The 20,617-nt window shown below is 46.8% G+C and overlaps 1 protein-coding gene across 2 annotated transcripts in view; it reads left to right on the forward strand.

Annotated features, from left to right (window-relative positions):
- LOC146209326 (uncharacterized) overlaps positions 1-15,838 on the forward strand; it is a 28,892-nt gene extending 13,054 nt beyond the window's left edge. Inside the window, exons 3-9 of one of the 2 annotated variants that reach the window (XM_084599664.1) lie at positions 1-126; positions 1,356-1,494; positions 1,972-2,126; positions 3,667-3,832; positions 8,264-8,412; positions 10,359-10,485; positions 15,326-15,838. The exon at positions 1-126 is cut by the window's left edge and continues 2 nt beyond it. In XM_084599664.1, the coding sequence (XP_084455790.1) occupies positions 1-126; positions 1,356-1,494; positions 1,972-2,126; positions 3,667-3,832; positions 8,264-8,412; positions 10,359-10,485; positions 15,326-15,563 (1,100 nt within the window). In that variant the 3' untranslated portion in view covers positions 15,564-15,838. The remainder of the gene's footprint in view (positions 127-1,355; positions 1,495-1,971; positions 2,127-3,666; positions 3,833-8,263; positions 8,413-10,358; positions 10,486-15,325) is intronic. The other variant, XM_084599674.1, reaches the window with a different exon arrangement.
- Positions 15,839-20,617: the final 4,779 nt, after the last annotated feature.

Genomic DNA, 20,617 nt, shown 5'->3' on the forward strand with positions numbered 1-20,617 from the left:
CTCTGAAGAATGAAACAGGATTCCAGAATTGCGCTTCAGCCTACAGCAACGACAGCTGCGACTCTAACCCTTGGTCCGGGCTGAGCAGTGCATTCGTGGACAGTCTCTGCAGCGAAGACAACTTACGTTAGTGCATAAGATGCCTCGCGCGTCTCTAGTTGAATTTTCGATTACACTTGGTAGGAAGTCGGGAAATGTCTTGGCGCGAGCGGAGGGACAGTCAAACTTCTATAGACTAACTATTCGCTTTAAGTACAGAAATAGGGAGTTCATCATAAAAATTCGCTACCTCGATAAAAGTGAGGAGGAATCTGGAAGGAGGGGTGGAGGGACCAGCTTAAGGCTTTCCCGTGGCTCGTACCGGGAAGCTTTGCAAGAACATGCATATTTGTTTTTATTTGTACTTTGACCGTGGTTTGAGGCGAGGGCCGGCAGTTGAGGGCATATTGCGGAAACGCTTAGAAATCAGGGCTTATGCAGCTTGAGATAACTCGACAGTTGTGGAGTTCCAAAGCAGTTCAGTAAATTATATGGTTATTACTTGCGTTCTTGTAGCCTTGCGTTTGCAAAACCAGAAACCGTGTCTTTGCTTCCCCCTACAGTGTCCTCCGTTCTAAATTATCCTCGCATTCAGTGCATACCTAATGTTTTGATTCTATGGTAGGCATAATGGATGGAGGGACCAGCCGCAACTGTGTTTTTTTTCCTTGTCCTCAGCCATGTATTTGACTGAAAAATAAACCTTACTTTACCTTAACTTACCTTGGAGCGGAACAATTTCTCTATAGCTTTAGTAGCCACAATGTATGGCGTAGTCTTTCAGTGCTTTATCACAAAGGAGAAGTGCCAGCAGTCTTTTATTGATTCGCTTTATTATGCTCAAATTCAATTTCATGATAAATAGCGAAGTCGTCATATCTTTGTTCAATGTGATTCTAGAAATATATGGCAATCATGCATGCCGAAAAATCGCAGTACCAAGCTGCGCGGGAAAACAGAAAGGACAAACGATGATAAATTGCTGGCACGGTTACCTAAATGAGCTGAAAGCAGTGTTCTTTATGTCTAACAACTGAAGAAAGGGTTATAGCTAGGATAGGTCCAGGCGGATGACACCAGAGTTTTTCTAACCATATTCAGTTCTTAAACACTCGTCTTATTGTCTCCTCGCTTTTGCGCTTAGTTTGAATTTAAATGCCGCCGCAGTGTCTGCTATTTGGCCCATGGTATCCCCCTTGATTGGTACAAAAAGGCTGTTGCCATTGAGCTCTTGAACTATTCACAAGTCTGTATAGGCTTAACAAACCTGCCGAATATGTAGTAGTAAGACGTCCTTTGCCCTGGTCTGCGTGCAGGTGTCTTCTCTGCTCCCCAGTTCCAGCACGTCCAATGTTTTCACTTTAACTATGCCCTCGAGTGTGCCACCAACTCTCTGGCCCAGTACGAGAGCCTGACGAAATTCCTTCAGTCCCCACGCAACCGAACCACCTGCAGGTGAGCAATTAATGTGCGCCCTTGGAAAATGTGTGCTCCTGATTTCATACCTCAAATTAAAGACAGAGAAAACGGCCCGTGTACTGACTGTTTCTGTGAATCTTTTCATATGTATATTGTTGCAATTATTATCGTACAAAGATATAGACGGCATACTTTAACAATGTTGCAAAATGGCAGAACTAGCTATCGTTGTCTCATTTTAGTACGGCCGACAAATGCGTTAACATGTGAACAGGAGCAGTCTGCCGACCGTTCTGAACCAGGGAACAGCGGGGAGACGGCGATCATTTCACATTTTCAGTGTAACCTTCGCTGTGGTCGCTGATATGACATTTGATGGGTCAGCCCTCTGGATGGCCATGCTTAGAATATGCTCGTGCAAGGCCTGGAAAACACAGCCATTGCCTGAAGAAGAGCATACGCCGCCCTCCCTTACTACTGTGTTATCGCTTGCTCGCCCACTCGTGGGCACAGCTCTGTGTCTGCGGAGCTCCGTCGTTGTGCTGCGGGTGTCTACGAAGGGTGCCAGCAGAAGGATGCCATGCGCGCAGCCCTGTCCCGTGTGGTCAACTCCCTCCTGGTCGCTATCGACTGCAAAGAAGAAGCAGAGAGCAAAGGTACCCACCACGGTCAGTGATCGCGCACATCACTCTATCTGCGGCTGTCCTGTCATGTGCGTGTTCAGGAGTCACCCTCGTACGAGGACCTATACGTCCGCTCATGACAGCTACTATAATGGTCTCCAAGTAGGGGTAGGCTCGAGTCTAATTCTCCCTTTATCAGAGTATAGAGACAAGGAGAATCCTTTCAAGCAAGGCGTTCCCGCCCCTTTCTATGTCCTTTTTGCGTGGTGTCGCCTGCCGGACGAACGCACTACTTTGTCATAAAGTGCAGTTTGTTTGCTAAGCCTCCCTGTGCATTTTGTACCTCTCCAGAAAAAATCAATTATCGCAATAATAAGTTGCCTGTTAAATGACATTGACCTACTTTCGTAGCTGCTCTATAGCGATTCATCGCTGTATTCTGTTCTGTCCGAGTTACTCTAAATGGGCGGCACAAAATATTTTAGGCTCAATATCTGTAAGTTTGAAGACGTACTGATTAAGATCAAGGAAAGGCTTTGCTGCTTCAAATGTGTCGTGGTTGCTCTTAGACGTCTATGTGGTGGGAGTTCGGTGCCCTGTTCCTGGTTTCATGCTCTTTTATATGCTTTTAGGTTTCCTGCTCTTTTGTATGCTTTTAGTATGCACCACATTCAGCAAAAATGTCGCTGCATCAGTGTGCCAAGCGCCCGCGCCCGTTCAGAAGACCAACGCGCCAAAGACACATTCTTATAGCTAGATTCCTTTCTATTATTCCCCCTCACTCGCTACAGGTTTCACCTGTAAACTTCCTCTTTATCAAAGGCTTTTACCGTCCGGTCGTGGTGACTGAGGGGATAGTGCGCTCACGGATCGCAAGGTAGCTGGTTTGATCCCGGCCACAGCAACTGCTTTTAGATCAAGCAGAAAAGCAAGGTGCCTGTGTACTGTGCGATTTCAGTGTATATTAAATAACCCCCATTGATGTAAATTTCCATTCTTTACAGCCCGACCTCCATTGGGGCGTTAAACCCTGCAAATCAAACTGAACCAGTGGCCTACCAGCCTTTACAGCCGAGAATCCCGTACATCTGGCGTAAATGTTTTAAGCAGTATTTATTTTGTGTTGCGTACCGTTTAATGCCTGAGAAAAATGGATGGATCGAGCACTGTTTGCATCATAGGAATTTTGTAGCCGCAAGTTATGCTTTGGATTAATTTGTATTCTGACAAGACATTCATTATCTTTGCGCCGGAAATGGGCACTAAAGTCGGACAATAGCTCCTAGTACGCACGTCATGTGGCAGACATGAAACAGCAATATTGCATTTGCGTGCTCAGCATACTTATTCTGTGCCACAGAAGGTTTCATTTGCGGGGAGAAACGTAAAACTATAGATTTTTTTCGACAGTGTCATACGCACGAACCTTCTAACTTATATATCACTTTTAGGGGTAGTTATTTACTCAACCTACCGAGCATTTCGTATAATTCATGTGTTCTTAACACATTGCCTGCGCTGACTTGGTAGTCTGATTTCTTGTGGTTCCGGAAAATAAGAAATTTACATGGATACAATGATGCAGATGACCAGAGGCCTCAACCAGGACCTCCTGAGAGCAGCGACTGCAAGACCCGCATGACCCATGTGACGGCTTGCCTGCGCGAAATCCTCAGCCCGAACACGGTGGCCAACGAGCTGCTCGAGAAAGTGCGCACACAACCCATGGACTATGACGAGACGTTCTGCAGGTAAAACCACTCTTTCTAATGGAGACCAGTGACGGTGCATGGTTATAGTCGACTTGGTGTGGCTGGATTTAGTTGCGACCTAATCTCCGAAGAGAGCACACAATTTTATCTATTTGGCGAAGCAGAAAACATGCGTAGAAAGCTCTGCAGCATTATATAATTTCTTGATGTCCCTTAGGCTAGATGAAGGCAAATCTTTTCATTGCTACGTAATTTAAAAGGCACCCTGCTGTTCTTTGAAGGCGCACTTTCTAACGTACTATTGCACTCAGTATGAGCTACACCGTGTGAACGCGTGGCCCAGTCCTCGGCAAGGTTGTACAGTGGCGCAGATTGCGCAGTTTTCAGAGTTATGTAGAGAGTGCAGCTGTTCCAGCAAGCACTCTCGAACCCCGGCCAATTGTATTTGAAACACATCATTATTTCCTTGTTCAATTCGTTTTCAGTAAGGAAACTGCAAGATCTTGCAGCACGTTTGCAACCTATGAGACATGGCATGCGAAATTTATGACAGCGCTTTCTTCGTCCAAGAAGGGCTGTGCGTTGAGACAGTAGTCGAGTACTAACTGAGCGCGTTAGCGCTCAGCCTAAATGCAGAAGCAGCCATGGCGTAAGCTGTGCAGGGCTTTCCACAGAGCATTAACATCTACAAGCAGACACTTTGACGCACATAAGTCTGCGGCGCTTCAGTACAGTGTTCGAAGTTCAGTAAAATAATAAAGCATAAAGTGGTATACCAGATAACACCGAGTGGGCGGACTGAGATGGACCAAACTGAAGTTTGGGCGTCGATCGATGGCTACAGTTATCATTATTATCATTATCAAAACAAGACTAAACGATGGTGAAGGTGAAAGATAGCAAGTGGAGGTGACGCGAGGTTTCTGGAAGAGCTACACCCTCTCCAGATAACTCGAAAACAAGGCACAATCGGTGCCACTGTACTGCCATGCCGAGCGCTCAGTCACAGGCTCGCGCGGTAGAGCTCATACTAAGCGCGATAGTACACCTCCGATAACAGGTAAGTAGTATGTTGATGCTGAAAGTTTGATGCCTTCCGCACGAAAGATACCTTTTCGCTTGTCTTATCTGCTGCCGAGGATGGCCGCTCACTTTCAGGGCGCATGATGCCTGCTCAGTGGGTGAGCGGCTCGGAGTAGTTTCGTTTTTACGCCAAGGTCACGAAAGCGCTTGGAAACTGTGTCATAAAAGAATATTCGGCGTTTGTCATTGTGGAAAGTTCAGTTCTTGAAAAACAAGGTGAGACACAGAGTGGATCGATTATCCTGCCTAGTCTTTTGAAAAGCTAGGGACACGGTTAACTTGCTCTACAGGAGGAAATGCATTGGTCCCAGCTCCCCTTCTTGTGATATCTGTGCGGTCACATCTGTGAAGGCTCTAGCGTGCCTTCATTGCCAGGAGCACTTGAGGAAGCGGATATCAGCCTGGGCATAACAACAGGCCTGCCTCAACGATAGCGGTTCCGCAGCAAGGCCCTGCGCGTAGCAACAAGCTCGCGTGGCATCGGATACCTAGTTGCGGCGAACGCTACGGGAGGCTGCCCTTGAAATTACTCTCTTCCCAATGGCAGTGGTGGAAGAAAGAGGCATGCATCTCCGGCCCAGCATTTTGGTTGGTTTACAGTTTCCAATAGCACGCCTCAGAGAACAGACGCGCCGATAATATGAAACCCTCGCTTCTGCAGCGTCAAGAACCATGTCTACCCATGAGAAGCTAGTGACGTATTCGTCGACGTGCCGGGGCCTACGTGAAATAATCTAGAAGGCGTTTTCTTATGTTGGTCTGTGCAAAAATGCCAATTGGTGCTCTTCCATTGGTCAGTGCTCAAGGACAAAGGTACATAGGGTACATAGGGACAAGACAGTGTATAAAAACCAGGGTCTGACCATTGCTGGGGACATTAGGAGATATTCTCTGAAATCTCTACGATCATGTAAACACATTTTCTCTGCTACTTGCTTCCGTGGTGCCCCGTCGCCTCGAATCGCTTGCCTTCGCTACCATCGGCTCCGGGCCTGCCGGCGTCGCAACACTTCTCTATAAGATCCAGAGGTCCTCGCTTCGGCAACCCTAACTGTAAGTTGAATAAAAACAGATAACTCTTGAGGAAACGCAGTCACTAAATTCTACTTCGCAGTTCGTCTCACAGCACGCCGTGGCCGGATATTACTCCAGTCTAGCTTGCTGCCTTATGAACAGCAACCGAGAAGGGTAATACTGAAATAAACTCGACAGATAAGCAGCGAGAACGCGCTTTGTAATATTATCGATAACTATGTTTTTAATCCACCAAATTATGATTTTTCTCATAATACATCGCTGGGTCAAACGGGGTCAAGCGTGGTGTTATCAGTGCAATCCACCAACCTGTACGTTGATTTCAAAATGCGGAAGGCGCATGTATCAAAAGCCTGAGTCGCTTCGGCACGTTAAACCCTATAATCCCATAAACAACAAAAGCGGAAGGAAATGCAAAATAGAATCATACATACGTTGACTTAAAATGAGATTCAGATCCTCTTTAGGCATTGCTTTTCAGCACTGCTCAAACCAAGCTGGACTCCAAATGCGAAGTTATATGTATGCGCAATTTTCAAAGTGCATATGTTCTAGGTTTTCACGTTGAGCTGCATACAAATCAAGGCTTTCCAGCTGACACTCTAGGATATGACGCAAGAGCGTTCTTTACGCAGTAACTTGAGGGGCATTTAGTAGCCTCGTAAAGGTTGCGAACAGCTCGGACAGAAAATTTGGAATTGAAGGTGATTCCTCAACAGAATCAAATAATCTGCGTGCATGGAGCAATGCTGTTCGTTTCTGTACTCATTAACTCTCTCCTCGTAGCACTTTCTGTGACTTCAATTCGCGATGTGCAGCTACTTATTTAGGAAAGGTAGCCGCAGATCACTCGCTAATTTCAATCATTTCAGTCTTTGCATAACCTACTGCAATAGAGTAAAATTAGTGGAAGTATAAAAGAAGGAAGCAGCGTATTGGTCACCACCACATTTTTTTTAAGCTAAGTTCAACTGCTTGCGCTTTCACTATTAGTAGAAATTTCTTTTATGACCCTTTCTTGGAATGTTAATCTTTCTGGGCTTCTAAAGGTGCATTCGTTGTCGAGGACTCTTCGTTCAATAGTTTTCCCATCGTTAGATACAGAGGTGTGACAACTACACCTAGGGAGGCTGCATGACAGGTACTTTAAAGTGGCAATTTGTGGAACTTCATTCCGGATTTCGGGCACGAAACGCCGAGCGGAGAGGCCGCCGCCTAAATCCAAAACCCACTGGTTTTAGTGACACCACTAGTTCACTGTTTGAAATATTATATGCGTTTTCTTTTGCCTTAAAGCGGCGTGTTTGTTTCGAACCGAGGCAGTGGTTCGATATCAACCATCTTCACTTAACGCACAGTTCTCCTTGAGGAACAGTCTCTAACAGTGACAATGTTTTTTTGTGCGTAGTTTTCATTCGTTTCATGTCTCGCCTATTAACTTTCTTTATTGTATATCTTGCCACTGCAATAATGCCGATGGCCGCTGTTGATATTTGCAATAAATAAATCAAACGCTGTGCAATTAGTGATATACGTCCACAACCTTATTCTGTAAGCCATAAAGGTACAAAAAGTTCTTGCCTTCGTTTTCTACGGTTCTTGTTCTTATAGATGTATGTTTTGAAACCAAATACTGAAGATCAGTCGCAAGCACAAATGCCATGTCCATGGTTAACAGCGCTGGAATAATTAGAAAGAGCACAGAAAAAAAAAGATGACGACACAGGCACTGCCATCCATGAGCCAACATCAGCTATCTCGACAGCACGCCATATTCAGGCTCAACTGATGCTGGCAGCTGGGAACGTTTTTATCCATGTGGCCCCATAAGATAGCGAGTTCAATTTAATGCCGGATCCACTGAATAAATTTAGGCCTTATTCAGGCATGAAAATGCGCTGCACGGCACACTGGATCGATAGGGTCAGCCATCAGGAAACGAGAAAATCATTCAAATTAGTTAGGTGAGAAATTAACTTGTAACACTTTGCTCTTCAGTTCAGTTCAGTTGTTCAGTCGTGTCCGACTCTTCGTGACCCTATGGACCACATCACGCTACGCTTTACGGTCTCTCACTATCTACTTTGCTCTTACTACTACATATATGTACCTACCTGCATGATAGTTAGAAGCTCCAACTTGGTCAATAACAGCAGAAACGTCAATTAGTAGAATTTAGAAGACGCAACTATGTTGGACGCTGTGTCTCGAGAAATATCGGCAATTGTTTGCCCTATTCAGAAACCGCTCTTGTTCGGCGCACAGAGCAAAGGCCCAGCAGTACACGTCTCATTGGGGCATGCAGACTTTCGATGAAGCCTTTTGACATTCTGCTGCTTTGCGTGCACATAGGACGTACGAGAACGTGATCGAGTGCAAGAGCAGGGACCTGACCAGCGATTGCTACACGAAAACCGCCCGCGGCGCCCTCGAGCGGAACATCAAGGCGTTCTCCACGGCCCGCACCTGGCTGTGCGACGATGGACAGAAGAAGCTTCGCGGTACGTGAGCGTGTTATTCCGATGCCGCCCCTGACGTGGATTCGAATCTTGTGAAACTTTGGCAGCTGTATGCGGGAGGAGCTGTTCCAGTGTGTGCCATTTTATTGCTGGCACAAGCAATTAATTATGCTGGCACCTAGATAAGAAGCAAATACCATAGATGCAGGGAAAGACTCGAAAACACAGTTTGTGTGTGTGTGTGTGCGTGTGTGCGCGCGCGCGTGCGTGTGTGTATGTATCAATCTGGTATAGGAAATGAAGTTTTTAAGGGATAGCTTCTGCGTGACTGTGTGTATGATTTAAATCAAAAAGCAGGTAATGACTTATACAAAAGTATTTATTGTACGGTCACGAGCCTAGTGGCACCGGATTCGACTCTCATCGTGATGCCAGAATTTTTCGGTCTATTTGGAAACGGAAAAGTGGGTTTTAATATTAATGCTCTAATAAAACTGTCTACTCCAGTTTTACTAATGCAAGGACATGGAGCTTCTTTTCTGGAAACATCAGTGCTTTTTATTCTCTGTTAATTAATACGCAACTGTGGAGAACTAAAAACTGGACGACTCGTTGGGCGATTATGCTTGGTACAAAGACAAAATCAAAGTGCGCACATGGCACACAACCTTGTTACTTAGACCGGTTCCACCTATGAACGCAGACAGGAAGCTCTATTTTCCGGCAGTTCTGCATTTCCTGGTCATCATAAGCTTTGAAGCTGCTCAAAGTGCCTGTTCTTTTAAAAGTTGGGAACACGTCCACGTATCTTAATATTGCCACGTAGCGGTGACAATACCAGTGACGACAAATGAGGAGGCGTAACTTCATTGGAATAAACTGTTCATTGGCCTGACTTGTGCCCGCAAAAGAAGTAAGCAATCGGCGGCGACGATAGCAGCAAGCGTGCTCGGTAGTCGTCGATCTACGGATGCCCGTCGCAACCCGTCAACGTTGTACTTAAAGGCGGCGAAGAAACATCTAGACAAAGCCACAAACGGTGACTAGCACGACCTGAAACATTGCAGAAGCACACGTGAGTGACCAGAATCTTCGAGACACATTTCTGCGCATCCTGCGCGACAATAAATTGATAAAGCTCGACAACGATCGTGAACAAACAAAGAATACAGAATTGATCCGCGTGCAAGAACCAGAGTGATAAGACCGCATGCTGGCGTCTGCCAAAGAAAAGAAGAAATTAAGATTTGAATGTTTTGCTTCAATATAATTGAAGGCAAACATTTAATAAATTTGTCGTGCGCCGAGTATCATATGAATGCCAAATGAACGGCATTTCTTTGTTTTAGCACCTTCAGCGTAATGAGTGCTAACTGTTGTTACATGTGCACACCACGAGGACCAGTCGCGAACTGACGAAATGTGGATAATCTATGGGTGCGACACCGCATGTTCCTAACGAGCTATTGCGAACGTGGATAAGCCAACAGCCATCTCATTGACGTAGTGAAGCAAGATTATATAGGGAACCTGCTATAAAGTTTGCTGTATCGACTGCAGCGCCGTAACACATAGCCTAGCGAGAAGAGCAAATACTTTATAGGCGCTCCCGTAGGGCGTTTTCGCGCCACCTGCATGCGCTTACAGGAATCAGATTGCATGCTTTGCTGAACCCCTGCATGGCGTGCCTCAGATAACTAGGCTACGTCAATATAGCGTCTGGGCAAGGACGATATCTGCCACACGCTTATCTATAATGCTGCAGAATATGGTGGATCGTTTATCGCTAACCAAGCGGCTAACAGCAGCAGGTTTTAGGCGCGCTGTGGAACAATTGCAGCGCCGCCTAGGCAGTGCACGTTCTGTATATGTAGTGTCACTTTCCCCCAGTGAGTCATTATGATAGCTATAGGGCTTTTTCCTGCCGTATCATTGATTATTTGTTTGCCCTGTTTAACGTGTAATCTTTGAAATATATTTTGGCGCAGAGTTAGCAATGGCTTTTCAAGCTGACGGCTGCAATCCGAACGACGACGCCATCACCGAGTGCTCCAAAACTTTCGTAGACAACGTGTCTCAGGCAGGATCTGCCTTGAGTCCTAACGCAACTGACAAGTGAGTGGCAAGTGCATTACACATAAGCGGTTTCCTGACGTGCCAAAATCTGAAAGGAAATAGTGAATGCTCAGATAGACATGAGTCGCGCAGACAGTCTTCGATATCAAACTCTCATCGTTCACAATCGCATTTTCACTATTCATGGGTGCTCAGCCAAGGAAGCACTGAGAAATTCTTGTAACTGCAAAGAGTACATTTTATGAGCATTAAGATGTCGGCTAATTAAACCTACTTGAGCGTTTTTGTTTCTTCTGGTATGCATTTATCTTTACCTCCAAACCTCATCAACGGAAAGCTGGTTGATGCAGTGTAATTGCCACGGATAGACATTTCATGGTGCGAAACTTTCCACGTATAGTACTTCAATGAGCGACGATAATTCCGCTCTCCATATTCGGACGCTGATATACTGACGCATAACCTTTAACAAGTTTAAGCTGACTTCCTAAATAGGGTTGAGCCATGAGACCGCAGAAGTCATCCGATTCGCAAAAAAAAAAACAAAAAACGAAATGTGTCACTTTTGAGCCGGGGAGCATAATTAACCATAAATGCTATGACATAACGGATGGCAGTGGAGATAGAATAGGATGAGAATGGCTCCCGTGGCCGAGTAAAAACTTAATTTCTCCGCTGTACGTAGACACGCACCAAACAACGCTTCAAAAAAGCGTGCGTTGGTCCATTAACGTGCGTTAAGAGGTGTCACATAACTTGAATGGCTGATAATGACACTAAAAAGAACGTACGAACTGAGGTCAAAACCGCCCACTGGATATGTAATCTCTTCCAAGCCAAAATTACTCCCTCTGGCACAGACCAAGTGTATAAAATTGGGGTTTGTTGAAACAAAGAGTTTCGTGCTCGAACATAGGGCGGCTTCTCACTACGTTTTGGGGCATCACTGTAGGATACGTTTCAGCAGGGTGTAAAAGCTTGAGGTTAAAAACGCAGTCAAGGAAACGGGCCTATCGCACCCAGGTAATACAGAGTGTCCAAGCTAGCTTTAGCCCGATGGTTAAAACTAAAACATTTGAGGTAGGCCTAGGAAAACACTTGCATTCTCTTTTCTCAATCGCAGTCAAACGCAATCCTTTTCCTTGCGTTTAAATAATTAGTAATTAAGATTTTTTCTAAATTACAAAATAGTGGTTTAAAAACATAAATGTGATTTGTTAATCCAACACCATTTTCTGAAGGCCCCCATTTGATTTATTTCTGATAAAGAAAGCCTCATGTGTGTCTTTTTTCCGAGCTCTAAAGACAGCCCGCGAAATACAAAAACTATCACACGACAAGCTCATTCGCGCGGCGCAGTTGTGAAGCTCTCAATGTGGTTTGAGTGAACGAAATTAGCTGTGGCTGTGAGCCGAGTGCCCAGTTTCAGCGGTAGGCTGATATGTGGGCGATGGCTACAGCAAGCCTGGCTAGCTTTCTGCCGCCACTATACTGCAGCTTGCGACGCCAAGTGCGCCCACTGGCTGACGCGGGCGAACAAACCAACGCAGACAAATAGGCCTGCCTCTGCAACGGGGCCATGGAGCCGTAGTCACAGCTGATTTCATTCACTCAAATAACGATTAAGAGAGGAACAATCGCGGAGCGCAAATGTGCCAGTCAGGTGATTTTTTTCTGATACTTCGCTACTGGACGCTCCGAGATCAAACCCTACCGCCTGAACTACCGTTCCCTTCTAGAAACGGATGCTAACACACAGATGATATTTGCCAAGTATGGCTCGCTTAGTGGCCTGGTTAGAGCATTGTGATTCGAGTGACGACTAAATAATGAATATTCTGTCTAATCCGCTTTATCCCCATCCATGGCCATGAGCCTTCCCATTCAATAAAGGACATTCAGTCAGTCAATCGCTTGGCATCCTTTGGAGATATAAGAAAACAAAAACTTGCCGACAATTACAATACTTTCTAATGCAAAAGTAAAGCGCAGATCGTCAGCTCATTCACCTTTTTTGATAGACTGAGGCAAAGATTTCGAGAAGACATGTATTTACTATTGGAGACAACTTTTATTTTTCGCACATATATTCCTTCAAGAAACACTCCCCTAACAATTCTTGACTGTCATGTAGGAAGTTTGTGGTCGGAGAAATGAAGATAACAATTAAGTTATCGGAAAGTTACGGGAGGCAGGCGTGGGCCCATAGGAACGTTGCACGGCGAAGAGACTAATGCCACAAGCTACAGACGAGAAAAAAGAACCTTCGCAAATATCTCCAACTGACTTGATAACCCTGTAGCCAAAGTTAGCAAGTGTCTCATTAAATTTCTAGCAATTGTTTTTAAAGAAAAATGAGGGCGGGCTAGATCCGGGCCAGGCATTCCTCGAAAGCCAAGGGACGATCGGCTAGAAATTGGGATTATCAAACTAGATGCATATACGCAAAATACATCAAATATGCCGCTTTTCTCTGTGAGTGTGTGAATTCTCGGTTACGGCACATGTTACCCTGCAGTTCAGTGTGGGCGTTCGCATTATTCATAAATTATTATCTTAGCAGTATGTACCATGTGTGGTCCTCGGATGGAGACTGCAGCCATGAAATTAGGAGACGCCTGCTTCTGGGAAAGAGAGCAATGGTTAGCCTTGACCGCCTAGTAAAGAGCAGAGACATTAGTCTGCCAACCAAGATCCGTATAACTCGTGCTATGGTCTTTCCAGTTGTGATGTATGGATGCGCGAGTTGGACTGTGAAAAAGGCTGACCGCCGAAGAATTGACGCATTTGAATTGTGGTGCTGGCGAAGACTCTTGAGAGTTCCTTGGACTGCCAGAAGATCAAATCAGTCGATATTGTCGACCATAAACGCTGACTGCTCATCGGGGGGTCAAATTCTAAAGTTAAAGCTCAGCTACTTTGGTCATCTGATCAGAAGAGAGGAGTCGCTGGAGAAAGATTTGATGTTGGGAAAGGTTGAGGGTCGCCCGAGAAGGGGTAGGCAGCGAACGCGATGGTTAGCTGGCATTCTCGAGGCACTGCAGATGAAGTTATGTGATGTTAGGAAGATGGTGAAAGACCGGAAAGCGTGGCGTGACATGGTCCATAGGGTCACGAAGAGTCGGACACGACTGAACGACTGAACTGAAATGAACTGAACCATGTGTGGTCACGGCTTCCACTTGAGCTCTGAAACGTGCCTTTCATAATTGGTTCACAGGAAGGGAAAGGCGCAGTATCTACCACACTAGCTTCTGGGGACACCTGAATCATTCAGTAAGGGAAAGAAGGAAGGTGGGAGTGAAAGTGCAGCTGGTAACAGTGAAAAGGCGCAGTATCTTACACACTTGTTTCTGTGGACACTTCAATCGCGCCGTAAGGGAAGGAAGGTGGGAGTGAAAGTGGAGCTGGTTACGAGGGACAAGGCCGACGCCGCGAAACCCAAGAAGTTCTTTCTCTCCCTCTTGTTTTTCTTCTTTCTGTACTTTCTCTCCTCTGTGCTCAAGAGGCAGCGAAGGGTAATTTCGACCACCCGGGGATCTTTAACGTGCGCTGACATCGCACAGCACACGGACGCCTCTTCGTTTCGCCTCCATCGAAATGCGGCCGCCGAGGTCGGGCTCGAGCCCGACATCTGCGGCTGCGAACCCTACACTCAAAATAGGGTCCTCCTGAGCGAGCAGCTACTTAACTTGCACCGGCGTTTTGACACTTCCGCTGACGCAAAGAGAGCAAGCACCAGCTGTAGCGACAATTATTAGTTTATTAATAAACTTACTATATATGCAAGATGACTTAGCGAGTAACCTACGCAAAAATATTTTCGTTCTGAGACTTCATTAGATGTTTTGGGCCACTTTTGTGTAACATATGCGTTGCCCATACGAAATAATTGCGGTTCATGCGCCATAATCTCAGGCTATTTCCGTAAACTGGCCTGCCTCATTTCATCTCGGCTGCTAATCGAGCTGGTTCCTTTGTTTGGACTCGCTATGGTATGAACGTGGTTACACGTTAGTATTATAAAAGAGAGGCCAGTGTGACGAATTTGATCGAGCTACAGTTACCAAACAAGGGCAACCCAGAGAAATGCTTACTCTGCACTGGTCTTTGTGAACCTTATCGTGACGTGGCTACCTTAAAGCTATTTCGCAAGTACCGACACTTTAATACTCTGCACTGGTCTTTGTGAACCTTATCGTGACGTGGCTACCTTAAAGCTATTTCGCAAGTACCGACACTTTAATACGCCGCGTCCTTTATATATATAAACATTTTCCTCCCGCCATAAAACAGGGGTTCCTCAGTTTAGCTCGTATCCACGGTGATACAGTAGATTGTATTTCTTGAACAACGCTACGCATTATCAGATTATGGAACATTTTTGCGTATATTAAGCCACCTCTGCATAATCACGAGTCATTCTGTCGCCATCCAAACGCAAATAGCGCCAGATACCCATTCAGACCCACTAGAAATTAGTTATTCAACTCATTCAACTTGTAAACTCTAGTATTTGAATTGAAAGCTTTGCATTCGCTAGGCACGGAACCCGGTTAGAAGTACCGGCTCTTTGCCCCGGCCAGCTGTGGCTCTGCGGCCAATGCTACACAGGTGTGCAGGAAATAGAAGAAGGTGAGCCTTTGCCTTGTTCCACGGGCGCGGCCTACCATAGCGCTAGAGGCACCGCGCTACCTCTTCAGCTTTCGCCTTCACACCTTCGCACCCTAAACTGATTAACGAATAGCCCCCTACCCATGCCGGGAGGACAGAGGCCTGTCTCCTTCCCTGCCTTGCGTTGTCTTCGCTCAGAGCCACAAACAGAAGTGCAGGATACTAAAGTGTTGTCTGCTCCTAACTTCCCTTCTGTCATTTGCAGGATGTTTCAGACGCAACTGGACTGCATTCGAAACGAGTTCCAGGCTTGTACTGCTAGCCTCGCAGTGGTCGACGGCTACCTAGAAGAGACAAAAGAGGCGTACTTCAAAGCCGACGTGCCCCTCAAAGCCGATGTGTCCGGTTCACCTGCGACTTCATTGAGCCTTTACCTGCTGCTGCCTTTAGTAATGTCTGTCATAGAGGTGTCAACGAGCGGACTGTTTTTGTGGAGTTCGTAAGGCGCTGCGCACGGGGAGGACATCATTATTCCGCTATGCGAAGACAGGGCTGAGCATATCTTTTGCACAGCTGGTGGGCTCTACAAGATTGAGCGAAAGCTGAAGTGGCTGGTTTTGTCAGCTTCGGTCGAATATTGTGCAGAAGATGCGTTGTGAATAACATATAACCATTTTAAGGGGACATCTCGACGGAGAGGTTAGTCTTTATGAAAAAAATAAAAGTTGTCTCCTTTGAAACGTGTGTACATAACTGTAATAAAGGGAGTAACCGGAAAGCTCTGCTTGCCACTTTTCTTCTGAATGACAGCGGTTTCTTGCATGCCTTGGCCACCTGTTTTAGCTTCGCATATCGGTTCATTAACGCGTGCGAGCGCTTTCTTTTGCTGATTTATATTGGAGTTTTTGTAGAAGATAGCTAAAGATCTTATTTGAATTTTTCGTAAGTGGCTTGTGGAATGGAGCAACGTTCGTTTGTGACGAGAGAGCAACAAATCGCGCAGTTCTTAAGCGCCGTTGGTTATATGAAAAAATCGACCGGACCTGAGATGCGACATTCTCGTTGCTGTGTCCCATCTACAGCCGGCAATAAAAAAATTCTTGAAGCACATAAACTTCAAGAAAGCATAACTGCTGAGCCTCAAAGAATTCACTCATTAACAAAAGATTGGCTTGCGCTACCCCTTGCGACCTGTTTAATGTACCGCTTAAAGGCTAAACTGGCCAATAAGCCGTTTTTCATGATTCTGGCTTTCCAAAAACTTTCTTAGGCACTAGTCAAGCATACTCTCGCGCCAGAGTCTCGCAGTAGGCAACCAGGACGCACCTTCTCATGGCACCTCAGATCCTAACCTACTGGGCAAACACGTCGTGAAGCGCACCATTGACCATGCCGCGTGGCTGAGATCTGACACAGCAATATACTCCCCTATGGTGGAACAACCTTTCTGTCTCAAAGCTGCTGCTCCCACATCCTTACGAGCGGACTGGAACTTGCTACATAACCCTTGCTATAGCCTTTGATATACCTCACCTATGGGGCTGAAACGTGGAGGCTAACCAAGAGGGTTTTACCGAAGTTGAGGACAACGCAGAGGGCTATGGAACGAAAAATGGTACGGGTAACATTAAGAGATAGGAAGCGTGAAGAGTGGGTCAGATAACTCAAATTACTGACATTCTAAGGGAAATCAAGAAACAGAAGAAATGGGCATGGGCAGGACATATCGTGCGAAGAGAGGATAACCGATGGTCACTTAGGTCATCTTGAAATCAAACTAGCGCACTACAAAACAAAGACACAGGAAGAGAACGATGTGTTGTCGTTCTCTTCCTGTGTCTTTGTTTTGAAGTGCGCTAGTTTGATTTCAAGGTGATTTACCAACTAGCCCGTTCTTCCACCCTTGCAGGTCGCTTAGGGTAACAAACTGGATTCCAAGGAAAGGAAAGCGTAGCAGGGGGTGCAGAAAGTTAGGTGGGCGGATGAGCTTAAAAGTTCGCAGGGGTCCAGTGGATAGCTCGCACATGACCGGAGGAGGAGGAAGATGAGGAGGAAAGGCAGGGAGGTTAACCGGTAAATGAACTGGTTTGCTACCCAGCACTGGGGAGAGGGGTAGGTGGGTATAAAAGTTGTGGGTGAGAGAGGGATGGTGATGGCAGTGCAGTTACATCACAGACATGTCACATCACATCACGTCTCTTCACAGTCATATCACGTAACATAAAAAATCATAGCCTTTCGATCAGTCTTGTGCTGTTCATAAAGCGGAGCAGTGCCTGGGAGGCCTTTACCGCAGACGACCGCAGTGGCCAGGGGCCTAGGATCTTAATTTCAGTTAATGGGCGTCCATCTAGACGCTCCAGTACACGGCATAGGCACTTCCTTTCCTCGCTGTATATGGGGCACTCACAAAGAATGTGGCCTATAGTCTCGTCGCACCCGCGGTTTGTGCATGCAGGGCTATTCGCCATACCTATCACAAAAGAATAAGAGTTTGTAAATGCTACACCAACTCACAGGCGGCACCGCAAAGTTTCTTCACATCGGGGTAGGCCAGTTGGAAGCCGGAGCTTTAGGTCAGGGTCCAGGGATTTTTAAGCGGCAGTTCGCAAACTGGTCAGAATTCCACAAGGAGAGCGTGTGTTCCCGCGCAAGTGCGCGAAGCCTGCCCGCTGCTTCTGCCCTGGAAAATGGAATCAACACACAATCGCCGTCTTGGTGGGCTGTTCGCGCGACCTCGTCCGCCCGGAGATCGCCCGCTATGCCGCTGTGTCCTGGAAGCCATTGGTAGATGATGTCATGTCCTCCATTTATGGCATAGTGATGAAGGTGTCGTATGTCCGCAGCGAGTTGCTCATGGGCTCCACAGCGAAGAGCTGCTTTTTAATCTGTGAAAATAGATCATCGTTGAGGGCTTTGCTGACTGATATGCCTAATAGCGACACGTAGAGTGGTTAGTTCTGCGGCGGTTGAAGAAGTACGGTGAATTGTCCTAACTTTTATTTCTGTAGTAAATGCGGGTATGACCATGGAGCCAGAAGAGCTCACGGCCTTCACTGAACCGTCGGTGTAGACGTGCATACGATTTGCATGGTGCTCATGTAAGTATTCAAGAGTTATTTGTTTTAGTTCTGTCGGCGATAGCTCAACCTTAATCCTGATGCCGGGTATTGAAAGAAGCACGTGTGGTTGATGCAGGCTCCACAGTGGAGAGGGCGGTCTAGATGCGGGTGCAAACTGGGACTGCAGAATAGCGCGATGCGCATCAGCGGTCTCTGTAAACGATGTACGCGGCCTGGTAATAGGAATTAAGACTGACCAAATGATGACAGGTAACCCGGGTGATGTGTCGGAAATGTGCCCTCAGGGCGGCAACTGTTAGGTAGGTATATATGGGATGCTCCTGAGCAATCAAAATGGTAGCAGCCGTAGAGGCACATTTCGGCAATCCCAGGCAGGTCGCAGTCCCTCTATTTTGGACCACTGTGGATCTATTAAAGCAAAAATACCGGAACAGAAAATGTACGTGTTTATACTCCTTTATTCGGGAAGTTCCTGACTCAGTCGAATGCCCCCACAACGACAAGGTGGTACTCGCCTTAGACTTGAAGGGAGCTTTCGACAACGTTACTTATGAGGTAATACGCAATCTTTTTTCACAAACTGGTTCCAAGTTCAGATACATTCTGCATTTTTGACAGATCGCCAACCCTACATTAAAATCCAGGACACCGAACATGAACCGTTCCAACTTGGAGCCAGAGGAAAACCACCTCTCTATTCAATCTGGCTACGATGCACTTGCCGGTTCAGTTGGGGGCTCTCGCTTGTGTGCAGCATGCGCTGTATGCCGATAACATCACCCTGTGGGCCACGCAAGGTTCCCTTGGAGATATTGAGGTCGACCTGCAGCAAGCGGCGACCACAGTTGACCGTTATGCTCATCGCTGCGGCCTTCAATGCTCCATTAAAAATCTGAAGTACACATACGCCCCTCACCAAAGTGTACGGCCAAAATTGAGCTCTCTTTGGAGACAGGACCAATTCCTGAATGAACAGAAGTCCGGCTACTTGGGCTCTTCATTCTTCAACACAGACGGTCGGACACTACTTTGGCGAAATTCGGTAAGGTAGGGGACCAGATTGGCCACATGCTCCGCCGGGTTCCTAACAAACGTGGAGGGTTGCGGTGCGAAGACGCCTTGCAGCTGGCGCATGCATTCGCGACCACTCGAATCCTGTATTCGACTCCTTATCTCCACTTTTGCAAACAAGACGAGGATGCACTCGAAGTCGTCCTGCGCAAAATTTTTGAGAGCCCTCGATCTCCTTTTGAACACCTCCAACCAGCGTCTACTGGGCCTGGGCACGTTGAATACGTTCCGGGCGATCCGAGAGGCTCAGTTAACAGACCAATACACACGTCTTTCTAAGACACTGTCGGGTCGCCGCCTTCTTGCCCGGCTGCACATTTAACATACCACCCTTATGGAAGAGCGTGTACGTCTCCCTTTCGAGTGGAGATGCGCCCTCCACTTACACCTTCTTCCTAAAAACATGACACGTGAAGACCACAATGGCCGGCTCCTGGCGCGGGTGGAAGCCCTGGGCCGCCATTATGGGTCGAAACCCGGCATTTATTACGTGGATGCCTCCGGCCCCCACTATGGTGTATGGTACATGGCCGCAGTGGTCCATCAGTCCAAAACTGTTAACGGGCTTGCATTTCGCGCCCGTGACATAACTCACGCGGAGGAGGTCGCCATTGCGTTGGCAGCTACCCACACTGATTCCAAAACAATTATCTCCGACTCGCAAGGGGCCTGTCGGAACGTCGAGCAAGGCTGGGCGCCAACTTAGCCTACCGACTACTCCAAAATGGCACCTATACCGGGGACCCGCTTACCGGAAAATAGTATGGGTTCCTGCTCATATGGGTCTCGAAGGGAATGAGGCAGCCGACGCCGCCGCCAGCGCGCTTTCTTTCCGGGCTTTCCGAGACGGTACATCAAGCGCCCCTTGTGAAAACAACCAGCTTTATAAAAAAAAAAACCAGCTTTTCATTTAAGTGCCCCGCCGGGGTGGTGCAGTGGTAAGAGCCAGACTACTGTCCGGAGTTCCCGGGTTCGAATCCGACCCCGGCGGCTGCGTTTCGATGGAGGCGAAACGAAGTGGCGTCCGCGTGCTGTGTGATGTCAGCGCACATTAAAGATCCCCAGGTAGTCGAAATTACTTCGTAGTCCTCCACTACGCCTCCCCTTTCTCTCTTTCCACTTTCACTTCCACCTATCCCTTCCCTTACAGCGCGGTTCAGGTGCGTGTGTGACAGATACTGCGCCTTTCCCTTCCTGTGAACCAATACAATACATTTTCATTTAAGGCAGTATGGTTTACTGGCGTTCTATAATTCGTCTACTGGAAAGGAAAGCCGCAGTATCTGTCACTCGCGGAATCCCGTTATTATTCTCACTGTAGACTATGAGAATTATGAAGAGCGTGTCACGAGGATTTTACACTACATTCACACGGCATTCGATATTTAAGCATAGAGAATGAG

Source organism: Amblyomma maculatum, chromosome 1, assembly GCF_055883805.1.
Source record: "Amblyomma maculatum isolate TAMU_Amacu chromosome 1, ASM5588380v1, whole genome shotgun sequence".
In the NCBI taxonomy this organism is placed as follows: domain Eukaryota; kingdom Metazoa; phylum Arthropoda; class Arachnida; order Ixodida; family Ixodidae; genus Amblyomma; species Amblyomma maculatum.